Below are 21133 nucleotides of genomic sequence, written 5' to 3' on the forward strand. Positions count from 1 at the left end.
GTAAATACCCAGGAGTGCAATTGCTGGGTCATAGGGTAGCTCTATTTTTAAATTTTTGAGGAACCTCCACACTGTTTTCCAAAGTGGCTGTATCAACTTGCATTCCCACCAACAGTGTAAGAGGGTTCCCCTTTCTCCACAACCTCTTCAACATTTGTTGTTTCTTTCCCTGTCCATTTTTGCCATTCTAACTGGTGTAAGGTGGTATCTCAGTGTGGTTTTGTTTCATGCAGATTCTTTAGGACTTTCTACATGTAAGATCAGGTCATCTGAAAATACAGTTTTACTTCTTCCATTCCAATTTTATTCTTTTTCTGGCTAGAACTTCTAGCACAAAGTTATTTACCAGTGGCATCCTAGTTTTATTTGTGGTAATCAAGGTACAACAGACTTTTCCCATTAAGTATGTTAGCTCTTTTTCATAAATATCTCTCAAATCCTGTTGAGGAAATTCCATTCTATTCCTAGTTTGTACAGCTTTGTATATCATGAAAGGGTGTGGATTTTGTCTAACGGTTAATCTGAAACACATTATGTGGTTATTTTCCTTTGTACTATTAATGTGCTGTATAAAATTAATTTACATATGTTGAACCACCTTTGCAATTCTGGAAAAAATCCCATTTTGCTCATGGGGCATAATCCTTTTAACATGTTGCTACATTTGGTTTACTTGTACTTTAAGGTTTTTGGCATTTATAGTCATAAGGTACACTGACCTATAGGTTGTCTTTGTGTTTGTCCAACATTGGTATCACGGAAATGTCTCAAAATGAGTTAAAGCGTTCCCTCATTTCTATTTTCTGAGAGAGGCTGAAGAGAGGTGTTAATTCTTCAACATCTGAAAGAACTTACCAGTGAAACCATGTGGTACTAGGCTATTTTTTTTTGGCATATATTTTAAAACATAATTTCCTAACGTGAAATCTATATAACATTAAAGTAACAATTTTAAAGTAAACAATTTAGTGGCATTAAAGCACATTAACACAATCTAGTTGCAAAATGTTTACCTTACTCAAAAGTAAAACACTATAGTCATTAAACAGTTTCTCCACATTCCCACTCCTCCCAGGTCCTGGCAGCCACCAGTCAAAATTTTTCTTCAAAGGAATTATCTATATGTATGGAATCATACAACATGTGACCTTGTGTGTCTAGCCAGTTTCATTCACTTAGTGTAATGTGTTGTAACTTCATCTACACTATAGCATGTATCAGTAATTTTCATGACTGAATAATATTCCCTTTTATGCATATATCAAAATTTTGTTATTTTGTACACTTGCACTTTATTCTACAATAGCTGAACCATTTTAAATAGCAGTTATGTAGACAGGTTTTGATTTATGCACATTTTTGCCAACGATTATTTTTCATGTTTTAAATTACAAACTAGTGGACGTGAAATGATCTCATTGTGGTTCTGATTTGCACTTCATTTATGTCTAATATGAAGAATCTTTCATGTTTTTTGTCCACTTTGAAAAAATGTCTTTTCAAAATGTTGCCCATTTTTATTTTTTTAAAAGATTTTATTTATTTGAGAGAAAGAGAACACAAGCAGGGGGAGGGGCAGAGAGGGGGAGAAAAGACACCCCGCTGAGTAGAGGGCTCAACGTGGGGCTCAATCCCAGGACCCCGGGATTATGACCTGAGCCAAAGGCAGACGCTTAATGACTGAGCCACCCAGGTGCCCCAAAATGCTGCCCTTTTTTTAACTGAGTTGTCAATTTGTTGTTGAGATGTAAGCAGGTTTTAAAAAAATACATAATAGGGCGCCTGGGTGGCTCAGTTGGTTAAGCAACTGCCTTCGGCTCAGGTCATGATCCTGGAGTCCCGGGATAGAGTCCCGCATCAGGCTTCCTGCTCAGCAGGGAGTCTGCTTCTCCCTCTGACCCTCCTCCCTCTCATATGCTCTCTCTCTCATTCTCGCTCTCTTAAATAAATAAAATCTTTAAAAAAAAATACATAATATATTCTTGATACAAGACCCTTATTTAGTATATGGTTTATAAATATTTTCTCATCTTCTGCATATTGTCTTTTTACTTTCTTGGTAGTGTCTTTTGATGCATTAAAGTATTAAATTTTGATAAAATTGAGTATGTCTCTTTTTGCTTCCGCTTTAGGAATCACAATTAAGATACCATCATCAAATCCAAGGTCATTAAGATTTATTCCTGTTTTCTACTAAAAGTTCTAGAGATTTAGCTCTTGTATTTGGAATGTTGATGCATTTTGAGTTTTGCAGAGGGTGTAATGTAGGGGTCCAACTTCATTTCTTTGCATGTTGACATCAGGTTGTCCAAACACTATTTGCTGAAGGGACTGTTCATTCCTATAAATCATCTTGGGACCCTCATCAATAATGAACTGGATATAGATGTATGGATTTATTTCTGGAACCTCAATTCTATTCCAGCTCTATTCTAATCTTTGAAATAAAAACTTAAGTCCTCTGACTTTATTCTTTTTCAAGATTGATTTCGGTATTCAGAAACCCTAGCAATTCTATATGAATTTATGGATTAGCTTTTTCACTTCTGCATAAAAGGCTGTTCAGCTTTTGAAAGGTATTGCATTGATTCTGTAGACTACTATGGGTGACACTGACATCTTAAGAACACTATATTACAATGCACGAACACAGGATGTTTTCCCATTTATTTACATGTTCTCTAATTTATTCCAGTAAAATTGTTTGTTTTTTAAGTAGGCTCCACGCCCACCACAGAGCCCAACGTGGGGCTCAAACTCATGACCATGAGATCAAGACCTGAGCTGAGATCAAGAGTCGGACGCTCAACCGACTGAGCCACCCAGGCATCCCTATTCCAGCAAAGTTTTGCAGTTTTCACTGAACATGTATTTTACCTCCCAGGTTAAATTTATTCCTAGGTATTTTCCTTTGTATGCATGAAATTATTTCCTTAATTTTTTTTCAGGCTATAATTAGCTAAAAAAAATGCAACTGATTTTATGTGTTGATTTTTTACCCTTTAACTTTGCTGATTCTGTCTTAAACTGTGCCCTATAGGTGTTAATGAGGTTGAAACTAGCAGAAAATTTAGGCAGAAAATTTAGAACTTGTGTTTCAGAGAACTGTTTTCCTCTGATCAGTCATTGTGTCTTTTCAGACCCTAAGAACAAATCCACTAGCTGTCTCTACAGAAGCCTGGACTCAGAGATTCAACTGATAGGGTTCCAGCCTATGAACAAGCAAAGTTCTACATTCCTTACCCAAGATAAGGAGCCCAAGATCCCATCTAGTTTGTACCAGTTCTGAGTGCATGCACAGAGCTCCTTTTCCTTGTCTTAACCTCCTGACCATCAGGGTTTGAAGTCGGCCTCATTCTCATGTTAAATCTCCACACCAAAGCAAAAAGTGAACATGAATGTACGTTCCATATGTTTGCCCAATGAGCATGTTCCATCTTTCCTCATGAATAGTCACAAGTTTCCCCAACCATTTCATCAATATATATGTAATCTCAACCCTTATGATTATAAAAAACTTGTTCTCTCCCACTTTGGGGAGGCGGATTTGAGGCTTGCCCTCCTGCCTCCTCATTTGGTTGCCTCTCAAATAAACCCTTTCCTCGCTGCATACTTTCATTATTTTTAAAATGCATGGATTCATCTAAACAGCACCAAGCAAAAACTTCCATAACCAACAAAATAATTTGTCTAGTCTCATTTCCTACTTAACCTCAGGAAAACATCGATTTCTTCTGTGTTATTATACTTGGCTTTTACCAAAACATCATCTTTATGTAGGCATTTTCAACATAGATTCTTTCACCTACCAAAATCCATTTGAAATTCATCTATATTGCTCATGTATCAATAGTTCATTATGCATTATTGCTTAGTATCAAATTATATGGATGTAGCATATTTTATTCATTCAATACCCTTTTCAGGGTCATTCAAGTTCTTCCCAGTTTGGGCTGACAAAAAAAAACTACTATGTTGAGATGGTACACAACACTAATAAGCAGTTCTATGTTATTATTTTAACTTGGATAAATACATACGAAAGTAACTGCTTGGCCATACAATATGCTTGTATTGTATGCTTGGCCATACAATAGATGTAGGTTTAATTTTGCAAGAAACTGACAAACTGCTTTTACAAAGTGCATGTTCCATTTGATAAGCAACGCATTTAGCAGCACTTGGAAACATTGGTTTTCTCTTACTCAACCATTCTAGATGTTTAGTGATATTACAGTAAATTTAATTGCCATTTCCTTAATGACAAATGAATGCTAAGTATTTTTCTATTTGTTTATGCATTTTATCTTTAATAAAATGTATTTCTATCTTCTGTACATTTTATTGTGACATAATTCATATACCATAAAATAAACCCTTTTTTACTACCCACTTATCACTCTTTCTAATCTCTGAAAACTACTCCTTATGTGTTCTCTATCACATAATAAATGGCATTTTGTGTCTGGCTTCTGTCACTTGCATATTTTCAAATTCATCCATATTGTACCAAGTATCAGTACTTTATTCTTTTTATTATAATTTCACTTTCTTGACATGTCTTGCTTCAAGCATAAAAGTTATTGATTTTGATGAATTTTATGTATCTTGCCTTTGGCTGTCTGTGCTATACGTCATATCAAATCCAAGGTCATGAAGATGTACAACTGTTTTAAGAGTTTGGTAATTTCAGCTCTTAAATTGATTCATGCTGTCATCATTTTTACAGTGTTAAGTCTCTGGACTAACTTCCATTCGTTTGGAATGGGGATATCCACTTGTCCCAACATTATTTGTTGAAAAAAATATTGTTCTCCACTGCACTGTCTTGACACGCTTGTCAGGAATCAATTAATCATATATATGTGAGTATATTTGTGGACTTTCAAGTCCATACTTCCATATGCCTATGTAACCTATATGTCTATCCTTACAATATTACTACTCTTAATTACTGGATTTTTGTACTAAATTTTAAAATAAAATGTTCTCCATTGTAGTCTTTTCAAGATTGCTTGTCTATTCTGTATCTGTATTTCCATGTGAATTTTAGAATCAGCTTGCCAATATCCACAAAAATGCCAGCTGGAACACCCAACATGGGACTCACTAAATCTTGGGATCAATTTGGGGAGTAGTGCATTTGGGGGGGTATTCATTTCCTAGAGCTGCCTAACAAACTACCAACTGGAAAGCTTAAAACAAGAAAAACTGGTTCTTCCACAATTCTGGAGACTAGAAGTCTGAAATCAAAATATTCATAGCCATGCTTCTTTTGGAGGCTTTAGGGGAGAAAACATTCCATTATTTCTCTAAGCTTCTGGTGTAGCTAGCAACACTTAGTGCTCCTGGATCTTGCAAAAACATTACTCCAATCTCTGCCTTTGTAATCACATGCCATTTTCCCTGTGTATCTCTGTGTCCTCTCCTATTCTTATAGGGACACCAGTCACATTGGATTAAAGCCCCAACCTACTCCAGTGTGACCTCATATTAACTTAATGACATCTGCAAAGCCCCTATTTCCAACTAAGGTCAAATTCATAGGAAACAGAGGTTAGAAAGTTAATATATCTTTTAGAGGTACATAATTCAACCCATGACACCACCTTAACATTACTAATTCTTCCAATTCATGAACAAGATCTCTGTCAATTTACTTCTCGAATTTCTTGTAATGTGGTTTTCACTGTAAAAGTCTTACACACTTCTTTTGTTCAATTTATGCCTAAGTATCTTATTCTTTTGGATACTATTGTAAATGGAATTTTCTTAGTTTGATTTTCAGATTCTTCATTGCTACTGTACAGAAATACATCTTATTTTCCCATATTTTTCTTATAAACTGCAATCTTTCTGTAATCACTTATTAGATCTAATTTTACGGGGGTTACCTAGGATTTTCTACATAAAAGATCTTTTCATCTGTGAATAGTTTTTCTTCTTCCTTTCCAATCTAGATGCAATTTGTTTTTCTTGCCATAAATGGAATTTCTAGTATAAAAAAAGTAGTGAGAGCAGAATTCGTGTCTTATTCCTGATCTCAAGAGGAAAGTACTCAGTCATTTAACATTAAGTTTCTTAGCTGCAGGTTATTCCTAAATAGCCATTAACTGGTTGAGCAAATTACCTTCTATTCCTAGTTTGTGAAATGTTTTTAACACGAACAGGAGTTGGATTTTCTCAAGTGCCTTATATGCATCTATTGCACTTATGTGTATTTTAAAAAGTGGGCTGATGGGGCACGTGGGTGGCTCAGTCGGTTAAGTGTCCAACTCTTGGTTTCAGCTCAGGTCATGATCTCAGGGTCGTGAGATCAAGCCCCAAAACTAAGTCTGGCTCTGCGCTCAGCAGGGAGTCTGCTTGAGATTCTCTCCCTCTGCCCACCCCCACTCGTGTTCTCTCTCTAAAATAAATCTTTTGGGTGCCTGGGTGGCTCAGTCATTAAGTGTCTGCCTTCGACTCAGGTCATGATCCCAGGATTCTGGGATCGAGCCCCACGTCGGGCTCCCCACTCCGCAGAAAGCCTGCTTCTCCCTCTCCCACTCCCCCTGCTTGTGTTCCCTCTCTCGCTGTCTCTCTCTCTCACTCTGTCAAATAAATAAAATCTTTTAAAAAATAAAAAAATAAATCTTCTTTAAAATAACAAGTGGGCTGCAGCTTTTAATGCTGTTGAGTTTTAAAGTATTTCATATATTCTAGATAGGTATTTATCAGATAAATGTGTTACAAATATACTCTCCTACTCTGTGGCTTATTTTTCATTTTCTTAGCACCTTCCCTTGAGAAAATAGTTTTCATTTTGATAAAGTCAAATTTACCTATTTTTCTCATTTATGGAGAATGTTTTTGGCGTCCTATTGAAGAATTCATTTCCTAACCCATGGAAAGATTTTCTGTTTTACTGCAAAAGCACCACAGATTTATTTACTTTTACATTTAGTATATGATCAACACTGAGTTAATTTTTTATAACGTGCATTAATTTCTTCTAGGTTAATCTTGTCAAGGTTGACTTTGTATTCTATATAGCCAATCAGGACCAGCATCATTTGTTGCAATGGCAACTCTTTCATTAAATCCACTTCAAACCTCTGTAAAGTATCTATGGATCATATTTGTATAGGTCAACTTGTGAACTGTCTTCTGTTCCATTAATTGATGGCTCTATCCTCAGGCAAAAAACACACTGATATCATGACATAGATTTGTACACAGGATTTGAAATTATGAATTGTGTTTAAGATTTTATTTATTCACCTGAGAGAGAGAGAGAGAGAGCACAAGCAGGGGGCAGGGGGAGAGGGAGAAGGATAAGCAGACTCCCCGCTGAGCAGGGAACCCAACGTGGGACTCGATCCCAGGACCCTGGGATCATGACCTGAGCTGAAAGCAGACACTTAACCAGCTGAGCCACCTAGGAGTCCCTGAACTGTGTTTTCTTCAACAGTTCAACTTTGAGATTTTGGCTCTTTCAGTAATGACAACTTTCCACATAAATTTTAGAATCTACCTAATCTTAATTAGGATATTATTAAATCCATATAAATCTATTTGGGAGAATAAACAATACTGAGTTTTCAACTCATGAATAATTTGTTGCTCCAGTTATTTGGGCAGTGTTTTGTACTTTTCAGCACACATACACAGTGTATCTTTCACTATATTTTTACTTTCCTATAGATAGTATTCTCTGTGCAGTTCTAATATTCACAGATTTCTGTTACGATGCCTTAAATATGTTTGAAAACAACACCACTCAAATTTCAGTTACAATGGTGTAGAAACTGAGTAAATGGGTAAAGTAAAAAGATTCCCTGTTATCTTCCTTCCAAAAATTATGTAAATAACTAATGCACATCATGTTCACTGACTACTCCTGTCACTTCTTAAAGACTTTTTTTTTTTTTCTGAGTTGATTCAGGTTCACAGAAAAATTGAGGGGAAGGTACAGGTATTTCTCATATACATGCTGTCCTCATACATATCCTCCCCCATTATCAACCTATCCCAACAGAGTGGTACCTTTGTTAACAACTGATAAACCCACACTGCCATATAATCACCCCAAATCCCCAGATTACTGTATGGTTCACTCTTGGTGTTGTATATTCTTTGGCTACATAAAATGTATAACAACATATCTATCATTAAGATAGAGTATTTTCATTGCCTTACAAATCCTCTGTGCTATACATATTCATCACACTCCTCCCTAACCCCTGACAACCAGTGATCCTTCAATTTTCTCCACAGTATTCACCTCATATAGTTGGAACTATTATGCAGCCTTTTCAGATTGGCTTCTTTCACTTTATAATATGTACTTAGAGCTCCTCCATGTCTTTTCATGCCTTCATATTTCATGGTTTTAGCAATGAATAATATTTGTCTGGATGTACCACAGCTTATTCATCCATTCACCTACTAACAGACATCTTTGTTACTTCCATCTGGGCAATTATGAATAAAGCTGCTATAAACATTCATGTGCAGACTGTGTAGACGTAAGTTCTCAACTTTTTGGGTAAATACCAAAGAACAGGATTGCTGGATTGTATGGTAAGAGTATGTTTGCTTTTGTAAGAACCATTCTGAATCTCTACCAGCAATGAAGGAGTTACTGACATTCCACATTCTTACACTGCATGGTATTGTCAGTGTTTCAGAATTCAGCCATTTCGATAGGTCTGTAGAGGTATCTCATTGATGTTTAAATTTACATTTCCCTTTTATGTTTACATCGTATCTGTATATTTTCTTTGGTGAGGTGTCTGTTAAGGTCTTTGGCCCATTTAAAAAATTGGGTTATTTTCTTATTGTTGAGTTTTTTTTGTTTTTTTTAAGATTTTTATTTATTTATTTGAGAGAGAGAGAATGAGAGAGAGAGAGAGAGAGAGAGAGAGCACATGAGACGGGGGAGGGTCAGAGGGAGAAGCAGACTCCCTGCTGAGCAGGGAGCCCGACGCAGGACTCAATCCCGGGACTCCAGGATCATGACCTGAGCCGAAGGCAGTCGCTTAACTAACTGAGCCACCCAGGCGCCCCTCTTATTGTTGAGTTTTAAGAACCCTTTGTATATTCTGGATTAACAGTCCTTTATCAAATAGGTGTTCTGCAAATATTGTCTCACAATCTATGGCCTGTCTTCTCATTCTCTTGACATTGTAGTTCACAAAGTAGAAATTTTTAATTTAATAAAGTCCAGCTTACCAATTATTTCTTTCAAAGACCATGCCTTTGTTGTTTTATCTAAAAAGTTATTGGCATACCTAAGGTCATCTAGGTTTTCTCCTATATTATCTTCTAGAACTTCAGATTTGCATTTCAAATTTACTGTAAAATGCTTGGGATCCATTCAGAGTTAATTTTTGTAAAAATTGTTTTTTTTTTTTTGAAGATTTTATTTATTTGACAGAGAGAGACACAGCGAGAGAACGAACACAAGCAGGGGGAGTGGAGAGGGAGAAACAGGCTTCCTGCCGAGCAGGGAGCCCGATGCGGGGCTCGATCCCAGGAACCTGGGATCATGACCTGAGCCGAAGGCAGACGCTTAACGGCTGAGCCACCCAGGCGCCCCTGTAAAAACTGTTTTAAGGTCTGTGTCTAGATTCATTTTTCTTCCCTATGCATATCATTGTTCCAGCACTGTTAGAAAGACTACTTTTGCTCCATTGTATTGCCATTGTTTGTCACAGATCTGTTGGTAATATTTATTTGGGTCTATTTCTGGCTATCTATTCTATTTCACTGATGTATTTGTCTATTTTTGGATAATACCACAGTCTCTTGATTACTGGAACTTTAAAATAAGTCCTGATGTACAACAGTATTAGTCCAACTCTGTCCTTCTCCTAGAGTAATGTGTTGGAAATGTAGGATCTTTTGTCCCTGCATACAAACTTTAGAAGTAGTTTGCAGATATACACAAAAATAAGTTCCTGGGATTTTGATTAGGATTACCTTGAGTCTATCAATCAAATAGGAAAGAACAGACATCTTGAAAATATTGAGTCTTCCTTATCCATAAACATGAATCTCTCTCCATTTATGTAGTTCTTGAGTTCTATCATCAGAATTTAAAAATTTTCCTCAAATAAATCTGATATATATTTTGTTAAATTTATACTTAAGTATTTCATTTTGGGAGATGTCAAAGTAAATGGCACTGTGTTTTTAATTTCAAATTCCACTTGTTTAGTGCTGGTATACAGAAAAGCGATTGACAAAAACCTTGTATCCTGCAACCATGCTAAAATCATTTTAGTTCCAGTTTGTGTGTGTGAATTTGGATTTTCTACACAATCATGTCATCTGCAAAGACAGTTATATTTTTTCCTTCCCAATTTGTATTCCTTTAATTTCTATGTTTTGTCTTATTGCATTAGCTAGAATTTCCAGTACAATGTTGAAAAGAAGTGGTGAGAGGGAACATCCTTACCTTTTACCTGATTTTAATGAGAAAGCTAGTTTCTCACCATTAAGTATGATGTTAGCTGTAGGTTGGTTGGAGATAGGTCATCTTTATCAGGCTGAGGTAGTTCCCCTCTAATCCTAGTTTACTGCAAGATTTCTTATCACAAATGGGTGCTGGATTTTGTTAAATGCCTTTTCTACATTTATTATTATGATCATGATTTTTCTTTTTTAGTCTGTTGATATGAGGGCTTACATTAATTTTCAAATATTGAAATAGCTTGCATACCAATTCCAAATTCCACTTAGTTACCGTGTGTAATCATTTTCATACGTTGTTATACTTGACTTGCTAATTTTGTTGAGGATTTTTGCATCTATGTTTATGAAAGATATTGGTCTGTAGTTTTCTTGTAATGACTTTGGTTTTCACAGTAGGGTAATGCTAACCTCATAAATGAGTTAGGATAAATTCTCTTAGCTTCTATCCTCTGAGATTGTTGAGTATCAGTATCCTCCTGTCCTTTAGAGTTCAGAAGAATTTACCAGGAAGCCACCTGGGATTGGTGCTTTTGGTTTTGGAAGGTTATTAATTATTGATTCAATTTTTTCATAGATATAGGCCTAATGAGATTGTCTATTTTTATTGCTTTGGCAAATTGTGTACTATCAGACAACTGAAGTTGAAAATGTTCCTTTAGTATCTACCATATTCGTTCCTCTTTTCTTTCTGTTGCCCTTTTTCTCTGTTCCTATTTTGTCTTCCAATCATTTTCTGCCTTTTGTGGTTTTAACAGAGTATTTTAGATGATTCAGTTTTCTCCCCTTTATTAGCATATCAGTTACACTTCTTTTGTAACTATTTTTTAGCATCTGTCACAGTTTGCAATATATTTTTACAGTTACAATTAATCTAAGTCTGTTTTCAAACACCACCATATCATTTCTTGGGTACTGTATCTCATAATAATAATCCTAATTCCTCCCTTCCACTCCTTGTATCATTGCTTTATTTCACTTATATGCAAGTATATGTAAGCATATACATATGTGCATATGTCAAAAACATATACATATATGTAAGTTTATTGTTAGTATTAGCAAACTATTTACCTTTTGGATCAATTAAAAATAAAGTAAGTTTTTATTCACCTTCACTTATTTCTTCGATGCTCTTCCTTACTTTATGGGAAATCTGAATTTAATGCAAATGTAATTATAACATAACTGGCTGACAATTGGAATGATTACATTATTATGAGACCTCTACATAAGCACCTGCAGGAACTTATCAATATAAATGAGAATAGTAATTGTGTTGAAAAGAATGAAGATGTCCCATAGGGAGTGACATCAGCAAAAAAAAATTTTATACTAAAGAAAATTTCATAAATACATGACATTGAAAGCATAATAGATGAAATGTTGAAAGGGAGAGGTCCGAATCAGCAAACTGTAAGATACTCCTTATCATAAGTTGAACAGGAAGAAAGGAAGCGCTATTAAAACTTGATAATTTTTAATGAAATAAAATACTCTAGTTTTAAATGATTCTAATGTTTCATATTGTAATATGAAAATTACTTTAAATAGTATTCTCATTTCCCTATACATTTATAATAAACAGAATTTTTTGTATTTTGACAAAAAAATTTTTCAGGTAATGGAACAACTGTTATTTTTCCATTAATAAATATTGATTTGCATGGTTTCAGCTAGCAGTCATTTTTACAGTCCCACAATATTCTGCAAAACAAGACTTAACCGTATCTCATGGGTTTTTTTTGGGGGGGGGGTTATACTATAAATTAAATTTTGATTTCTAAATATACATGGCTAGTATATTGAAACACATGCTCTTCACTGCTTTTTCCTACCTTATGGCCCTGGGTAGAACTTCCAGTGCTAAGCTGAATAGCAGTAGTGAAATCTGAAATACTTGCCCACTTCCTGTTCCAAGAAAGAAAAACCAATCTTTAATAATTAATATAACATTATCATCAGTTTTTATGAGATTCTGTTTATCACATTAATAAAGTTGCCTTATTTTTTAAATTTGCTAACAATTTTTATAAGGAATGGGTTTAAATAATGTCAAATGCTTTTCTTTTTTGCATCTATTGAGATATGTTTCCTCTTCAGTTTGCTGGTATGATGGATTATATAATTGACTTCCAAATACTGAATTACTCTTCCAGTTCCGAACCAGACCAAATGCCGTCATGTATTAACCTGATTATATATTGCTGGATACAACTTGGTAATACTTAGTAGAGAATTTTTATGTCTATGCTCATGAGTAATATTAGTCTATAGTCTTTATTTATGATACTTTTCTGTGGTTTTGATCAGGGTAATGCTGGTCACATGAAATGAAGTTGGAATATAACTTTCTCTTGTACTACTGGATGCCTGGGTGGCTCAGCTGTTAAGCGTCTGCCTTCAGCTCAGGTCATGATCCCAGGGTCCGGTTCAAGCCCCGCATAGGCTCCCTGCTCAGCAGGAAGCCTGCTTCTCAATGACCCATCCCCCTGCTTGTGCTCCCTCCCTCTCTCGCTGTCAAATAAATAAAAAATCTTAAAAAAAGAAAAATGCTATTATGTCTTCCTTAAATATTTAGAAGCATCTATCAATGAAACAATTATGGTTAGGAAATTTTCTTTGTTAGAAGTATGTACCTCAATTTCCTAAGAATGATAAAAATAGTCATGTTTATTTCTTGTAGAGTTAGTTCTGGTAGCTTCTGGTATTAAAAAATAAGGGGGGTTCAGCAATGCCTGGGTGGCTCAGTCAGTTTAAGTATCTGCCTTTGGCTCAGGTCATGATCATAGGTCCTGGGATCGAGTTCCACATGGGGCTCCTTATTCAGCCTGCTTCTCCCTCTGCCTTACACTCCCCCTGCTTGTACTCTCTCTGGCAAATAAATAAATAAAATCTTTAAAAAACATAAAAATAATATTACCTCTACAAGGAAGAAGGTTTTGGCTTAAGTGATTTTTTTTCAGTTTTTTTGTTTTCAATTTCATTGATCTCTGCTCTTTATTATTTCCTTGTTTGCTCTGGGTTTTAGTTGCTCTCTTTTTCTATTTTCTTAAGGTAGAAGCCTAGATTAATGGCTCAAGACATTTCTAGTTTTACTAACATAAACATTAAATGCTGTAAATTTCCCACTGAAGTACTGCTTTAGATGCGTCACAAATAGTTTGATATGTTAGACTTTCATTCCTGTGAGGCTTCTTTTGTGTACTGATTTTAGAAATCTGTAGTTTAGCTTTTGAATATTCAGAGATTCTCCAAATATTCATTATATATCACTTGTTTAAATCTATTATGGTCACAGAACATATCTCACACTACGTCAACTATTTAAATCTGTTAAGGTCTGTTTATAGCCCAAAATAGGGTCTATCTTGTCTAGGGTCTATGTGCATGTGAAAAGAATATATTCTACTATTTTCAGTAGACTATTTTAACATACCAATTAGGTCGATTGCTGATAATTTTTTTCTAGTCTGTCAAATACTGTTAGCAATATAGATTCTCCAGTGTAACCATGTATTTGTCTGTGTTTTTCTTCAGTCCTACCAGTTTAACTTCATGTATCCAGGATCACTTTTATTAGGTACATGTACATCTATGATTATTGTCCACTGTCCATTTATCATCAGGAAATATCATCCCTCCTTAACATTAGTAATAACCCTTTATCCTGAAGTCACTTTTGTCTGATATAGCCACTTAAATTTTTTTTTAATTGAAGTGTAGTTGACATACAATATTGTATTAGTTGGAGGTGGACAAAATAGTTATTCAACAATTTCATACATTACACTATGCTCAACATGATAAATGTAGTTACCATCTGTCACCATATTATGTTACAATATCATTGACTATTTCCTATGCTGTACTTTTTTCATCCCTGTGACTTTATTTTATACTCGGAGCCTGTAACCTTTTAATCCCCTTTGCATATTTTGCCTATCCACCCACCCCTTCCTTCTGGCAACCACCAGTTTGTTCTCTGTATTTATGATTCTTTGGGGTTTTTTGTTTTTGTTCATTTGTTTTCCTTTTTAGATTCCATATATATATGGAATCATATTAACTGTCTTTCTTTGGCTGACTTATTTCACTTAGAATAATAACCCACAGGTCCATCCATGTTGTCACAAATGGCAAGATCTCATTCTTCTTTATGGCTAATATTCCATTGTATATAAATACCATATCTTTATCCATTCACCTATTGAGAGACATTTGGGTTGCTTCCATAACTTGGCTATTGTAAATAATGCTACAATAAAAACAAGGGTGCATATAATTTTTTGTTTCTGTTTAGTAAATACTTCGTGGTGGGATTATGGGATCATACGGTATTTCTATTTTTTTGAGAAGCCTCCATACTGTTTTCCACAGTGGCTGCACCATTTTATTTCTAACCAGCAATGCACAAGGTTCCCTATTTTCCACATCCTCATCAACGCTTGTCTTTTATTAGCCATTCTGACTGATATATATATCATTGTGGTTTTGATTTGCATTTCCCTTATCATTAGTGATGTCGAACATATTCTCATGTGTCATTTATCTGTATGTCTTCTTTGGAAAAATATCTATTCAGATCCTCTGCCCATTTTTTAAAATATTTTTTAAAAAAGATTTTTATTTATTTATTTGAGAGAGAGAATGAAAAGAGAGAGAGCACATGAGAGGGGGGAGGGTCAAAGGGAGAAGCAGACTCCCCGCTGAGCAGGGAGCCCGATGCGGGACTCGATCCCGGGACTCCAGGATCATGACCTGAGCAGGAGGCAGTCACTCAACCGAGCCACCCAGGCGCCCCCTCTGCCCATTTTATAATAGACTGTTTTGTTGGTATTGAGTATAGTTCTTTATATATTTTGGATATTAACCTTTTCTTAGATGTATCATTTGAAATATTTTCTATCATTTAGTAGGTTGCCTTTTTATTGCATGGCTGGTTTCCTTTGCTGTGCCGAAGTTTTTTTATTTTGGTGTAGTTTCAATACTTTATTTTTGCTTTTGTTTCCCTTGCCTTAGAAGACATCTAGAAAAATGTTGCAATGCTGATGTCTAGGAAATTACTTCCTATGTTTTCTTCTAGGAGTTTTATGGTTCCAGGGCTCACATTTAGGTCTTTAATCCATTGTGAGTTTATTTTTGTGTATGGTATAAGAAAGTGGCCCAGATTCTAGACAGCTACATGTAAAAGAATGAAACTGGGCTAGGGGTCTGGGGCTTGCTGAGGCAGCAGGCCATTTAGGGTGCCCAGACCCTGCTACTCTCTGCACTACCAAAGTGGAAGGAAATATAAACAGCAGTGCTCCACCAGCCCTTCCAACCCTGAAGAGAATTCCAGCAAGCCACCTACCATTTGGTAGGTTCCTTTATATTCTAGTTGCCTTTTTCAAATATAGTTTTTCTGTTTTTTTTATTTTGGTGTAGTTTCAATACTTTATATTCTAGTTGCCTTTTTCAAATATAGTTTTTCTGTGGCCCAGGGCAGATGAATTATTTATTTGAGAGAGAGAGCACGCGTGAGCAAGGGAGCACAAGCAGGGGGAGCAGCAGAGGGAGAGGGAGAAGCAGACTTCCTACTGAGCAGGGAGCCCCATGTGGGCTCGATCTCAGGACCCTGAGATCATGACCTGAGCCAAAGGCAGACGCTTAACTGACTGAGCCACACAGGTGCCCCTAATTTAGAGATTTTTTTTTAAAACTTTAATTAAAAATATAATATGTCAGTCTCTTCAACAAATGGTGCTGGGAAAATTGGACAGCCACATGTAGAAGAATGAAACTAGACCATTTTCTTACACCATATACAAAAATAAACTCAAAATGGATGAAAAACCTAACTGTGAGACAGGAATTCATCAAAATCCTAGAGGAGAACACAGGCAGCAACCTCTTCGACCTTGGCCAAAGTAACTTCTTGCTAGACACGTCTCCAAAGGCAAGGGAAACGAAAGCAAAAATGAACTATTGGGACTTCACCAAGATAAAAAGCTTTTGCACAGCAAAGGAAACAGTTGGCAAACCCAAAAGACAACCTACAGAATGGGAGAAGATATTTGTAAATGTCTTATCAGATAAAGGGCTAGTATCCAAGATCTATAAAGAACTTATCAAACTCAACACCTATCAGAATGGCTAAAATCAAAAAGACAAAAAACGATGTGGAGAAAAAGGAAGCCTTGTGAATACTGATGGGAATGTCAACTGGTACAGCCACTGTAGAAAACAGTATGGAGGTTCCCCAAAAATTTGAATATAGAAATACCATATGATCCAATAATCCCACCACTGGGTATTTACCCAAAGAAAACAAAAACACGAATTCAAAAAGATGTATGCATCCCTATGTTTATGCAGCATTTTTTACAATAGCCACGATATGGAAGGAATTCAAATGTCCACCAACAGACGAATGCATAAAGGATATATATATATATATAATGGAATATTAATCGGCCATAAAAAAAAAGACTGAGATCTTGCCATCTGCAACAATATGAATGGACCTAAAGGGTATTATCCTAAGTAAAATAAGTCAGACTGAGAAAGACAAATACCATATGATTTCACTCATATGTGGAATCTGGAAAAAAAAATGAATAAACAAAAAACAGAATCAGACCTATAAATATAGAAAACAAACTGATGGTTGCCATAAGGGTGGGGAGTGCCAGAGGGAATGAGGGGATGGACAAAATGGGTGAAGGGGAGTGGGAGATACAGGCTTCTAGTTATGGAATGAAAAGTCATGAGAATAAAAGGCAGAGCAGAGGGAATATAGTCAATGACAGAAACAATAAAGAAAACTAAAAGGCAGCCTACAGAATGGGAGAACATATTTGCAAATGACATGTCTGATAAAGGGTTAATATGCAAAATACATAAAGAACTTATCAAGCTCAACATCCAAAAAACAAATAATCCAGTTAAGAAATGGGCAGAAGACATGAATAGGACCTTTTCCAAAGACGACATCCAGATGACTAACAGACACATGAAAAGATGCTCAACATTACTCATCATCAGGGAAGTACAGATCAAAACCACGATGACAAACCACCTCGCACCTATCGGAATGGCTCACACGAAGCAACAGATGTTGGTGAGGATTCAGAGAAAGGGGAACCCTTGTGCACTGTTGGCAGGAATGCAAACAGGTGCGGCCACTCTAGAAACCAGTATGGAGGTTCCTCAGAAAGTTAAAAACAGAACTACCCGGGCGCCTGGGTGGCTCAGTCAGTTAAGCTTCTGCCTTCAGCTCTGGGCATGATCCCAAGGTCCTGGGATCGAGCCCACGTCGGGCTCCCTGCTCACCGTGCTTCTCCCTCTCCCTCTCCCCGCGGGCTTCTGCTCTCTCTCTCTCTCACTCATTCTCTCAAATAAATAAAGTCTTTAAGAAAAGAAACAGAACTACCCTACAATTGTGCTACTAAATACCTTTGGGTATTTACCCAAAGGATACAAAAATATTGATTCGAAGGGGTACATGCACCCCGATGTTTACAGCAGTATTATCAACAACAGCAGAACTATGGAAAGAGCCCAAATGTCAACTGGCTGATGAATGGATAGAGAAGATGTGATGTATATATACAATGGAATATTACTCAGCCATCAAAAAGTATGAAAGGTTACCATTTGCAACGATGTGGATGGAGCTAGAATGTATTATACTAAGCGAAATAAGTCAGGGAAAGACAAATACCATATGATTTCACTCATGTGGAATTTAAGAAACAAAACAGATGAACATATAGGAGGGGTAAAAATAAAAGGAAACAAACCCTATGAGTCTCTTAACAACAGAGAACAAACTGAAGAGTAATGGAGGGAGGTGGGTGGGGGAGGGGCTGGATGAGTGATGGGTATCAAGAAGGGCACTTGTTGGGGCGCCTGGGTGGCTCAGTCGTTAGGCATCTGCCTTCAGCTCAGGTCATGATCCCAGGGTCCTGGGATCGAGCCCCACATCGGGCTCCCTGCTCCACGGGAAGCCTGCTTCTCCCTCTCCCACTCCCTCTGCTTGTGTTCCCTCTCTCGCTGTGTCTCTCTCTGTCAAATAAATAAAATCTTTAAAAAAAAAAAAAAAAGAAGGGCACTTGTTATGATGAGCACTGGGTGGTGTACTTAAGTGATGAATCAATGAGTTCTACTCCTGAAACCAATACTGCACTGCATGTTAACTAACTTGAATTCAAATAAAAATTAAATAAAAATAAAAAAATAAAAAATAAAGGAATACAGTCAATGACATTGTAATAGCACTGTATGGTGACAGATGGCACCTATACTTGGTAGTGAGCACAACATAATGTTTAGAGTTGTTCAATCACTATGCTGCACACCTGAAACTAATGTAACATTGTGGGTCAACTATATTCAAATAAAAAAATTAAATAAAAAAATTAAGTCCTAAAATCAATTGTATTTCTTTACTAGCAATAAAATATCCAAAAATGGAATTAAGAGAACTCCATTCTGAATAGCATCAAAAAGAATAAAACATTTAAGGATAAATTTCACAAAAGAAAAAACAATTTACATAAATAAAGAAATAGAGGGGATAAGACCATAAAAAAAAAAAAAAAGAAAAAACAATTTACATATTAAACACTACAAAACACTGCTTGGAAAAAGAGAAAAAAAAATATATAGAAATCTATGTTCATGGATTGGAAACCGCAATATTATTATACAGACAACACCCACCACACTGATCTATAACGTCAATGAAATCCATACTGAAATCCCAGCAGGCTTTTTTTGTATTAAAAAAAAAATGGGGGCACCTGGGTGGCTCAGTCAGTTGGGTGTCTGCCTTCAGCTCAAGTCATGATCCCAGGGTCCTGGGACTGAAACCCGCATCGGGCTCCCTGCTCAGCATGAGAGTCTGCTTCTCCCTCTCCCCTTGCCCCTCCCCCTACTCATGTTCTCTCTCTCAAATAAATAAAATCTTAAAGGAAAAAAATGGCAAGCTGATCACAAGTGCAAGGCATACAGAATACCCAAAACACTTTTGAAAAACAATGTAGTAGGTCTTTTGTTACCAGATTTTAAAACTTACTTTTAAAGCGACAGTAATCAAGATAATATAAAACTGATGAAAGAGTAGATATAGAAAATAACTGATAGGGGCGCCTGGGTGGCTCAGTTGTTAAGCGTCTGCCTTCGGCTCAGGTCATGATTCCAGGTCCAGGGATTGAGCCCGGCATCGGGCTCCCTGCTCCGCAGGAAGCCTGCTTCTCCCTCTCCCCCTGCTTGTATTCCCTCTCTCGCTGTGTCTCTCTCTGTCAAATAAATAAATAAAATCTTTAAAAAAAAAATAAATAACATAAACTGGACCTCATCAAAATAAAAAAAGTGCTTCAGATAGACACTATAGAAAATGAAAAGTTATACAGTTAAGAAAATATTTGTAAATCATTATTTTTGATAAAGGACTTGTGTTCAAAATACATATATGTATATATAAAGAACTCCTATAATGCAGTAAGAAAAAATTAGAAATGGAGAAAAGATTTAAAAGATATTCCACCAAAATTTTATGAATGAGCAATAAGCAAATGAAAAAATGCCCAATCTCATTAGAGCTTAATTAAGGAAATGTAAAATAAAGCCATAACGAAATATCACTTCACACTAACTAAATTGGCTATAATCAAAAAGACAGATAATAACAAATGATGAAGATGTAGACAAATGTTAACCCTCATATATTGCAGGTGGTAACGTAAAATAGTATAGCCACTTTGGAAAACAATTTGGCAGTTTCTTTAAGAGCTAAACAAGTATTTACCCTATGACCCAGCTATTCCATTCAAGAAAAATGGAAATTATACAAGGACATGTACATCAATTTTCATAGCAACATTTATTAATAATAGCCAAAGGAAATAAAAGGAATGTAAGTCAACTTTCTGTCAAGTGCTGAATTATGAAACAAAAATGTGGTATATCTATAACAGTAATATTCAGCTCTAAAAAATATATTACAAATACATGCTACCACAAGGATAAACCTCAAAAAAATTGTAATAAGTGAAGGAGGTCAAATTCAGTATCATGAATATTCTAAATTTCATTTATATGAAATAGCAAAGAAAGGCTAAATTTTACGTAGAGGTCAGTAGTAACATAGGACTGAGGATGGGAATAGGACTGACTATAAATGAGCTTGAGGGAATTTTTGGAAATAATGCAATGTCTTATAACTGGATTGTGGTAACAGCTGCACACTATACAAATTTACTAAATGAATTGTGTACAAAAAAAGGAATAAATTTATCGTATGATATTCTACCTAACACTTAAAAAGAACCAAATTAAAATTCTTAACTAAAAATAAAATATCGGGGCGCCTGGGTGGCTCAGTCGGTTGGGCGTCTGCCTTCGGCTCGGGTCGTGATCCCGGGGTCCTGGCATCGGGCCCCGCATCGGGCTCCCTGCTCGGCAGGAGGCCCACTTCTCCCTCTCCCACTCCCTCTGCTTGTGTTCCCTCTCTCGCTGTGTCTCTCTCTGTCAAATAAATAAATAAAATCATTAAAAAATAATAATAATAAATAAAAATAAAATATCTATGATTAAAAAAAAACTCACTTGAGGGGGCACCTGGATGGCTCAGAGTTGGTTGAGCATCTAACTCTTGGTTTCAGCTCAGGTCATGATCTCATGGGTCCTGGGA

At 36.1% G+C, this 21133-nt stretch overlaps 1 protein-coding gene across 18 annotated transcripts in view; it reads right to left on the reverse strand.

Moving 5' to 3' along the window:
- The window catches only part of LOC115941091 (uncharacterized), a 448023-nt gene that overhangs the window by 374493 nt on the left and 52397 nt on the right, over window positions 1–21133 (reverse strand). For 3 of the 18 annotated variants that reach the window (XR_004075833.2, XM_081808639.1, XM_081808635.1), the window contains exon 5: window positions 20305–20967. The exons of 11 other annotated variants lie outside the window; for them this stretch is intronic. Coding sequence is in view for 1 of the 7 variants with exons in the window: in XM_081808641.1 (XP_081664767.1) it covers window positions 12322–12362 (41 nt within the window). In the remaining 6 variants the exon portion in view is untranslated. Of the gene's footprint in view, window positions 1–12293; window positions 12367–20304; window positions 20968–21133 lie in introns of those variants that run through there. 4 more of the 18 variants (XR_014141290.1, XM_081808641.1, XR_014141288.1 and 1 more) reach the window with 2 other exon arrangements.

This window comes from Leptonychotes weddellii, chromosome X (assembly GCF_054177405.1).
Source record: "Leptonychotes weddellii isolate Sample4059 chromosome X, ASM5417740v2, whole genome shotgun sequence".
NCBI classification, from domain to species: Eukaryota; Metazoa; Chordata; class Mammalia; order Carnivora; family Phocidae; genus Leptonychotes; species Leptonychotes weddellii.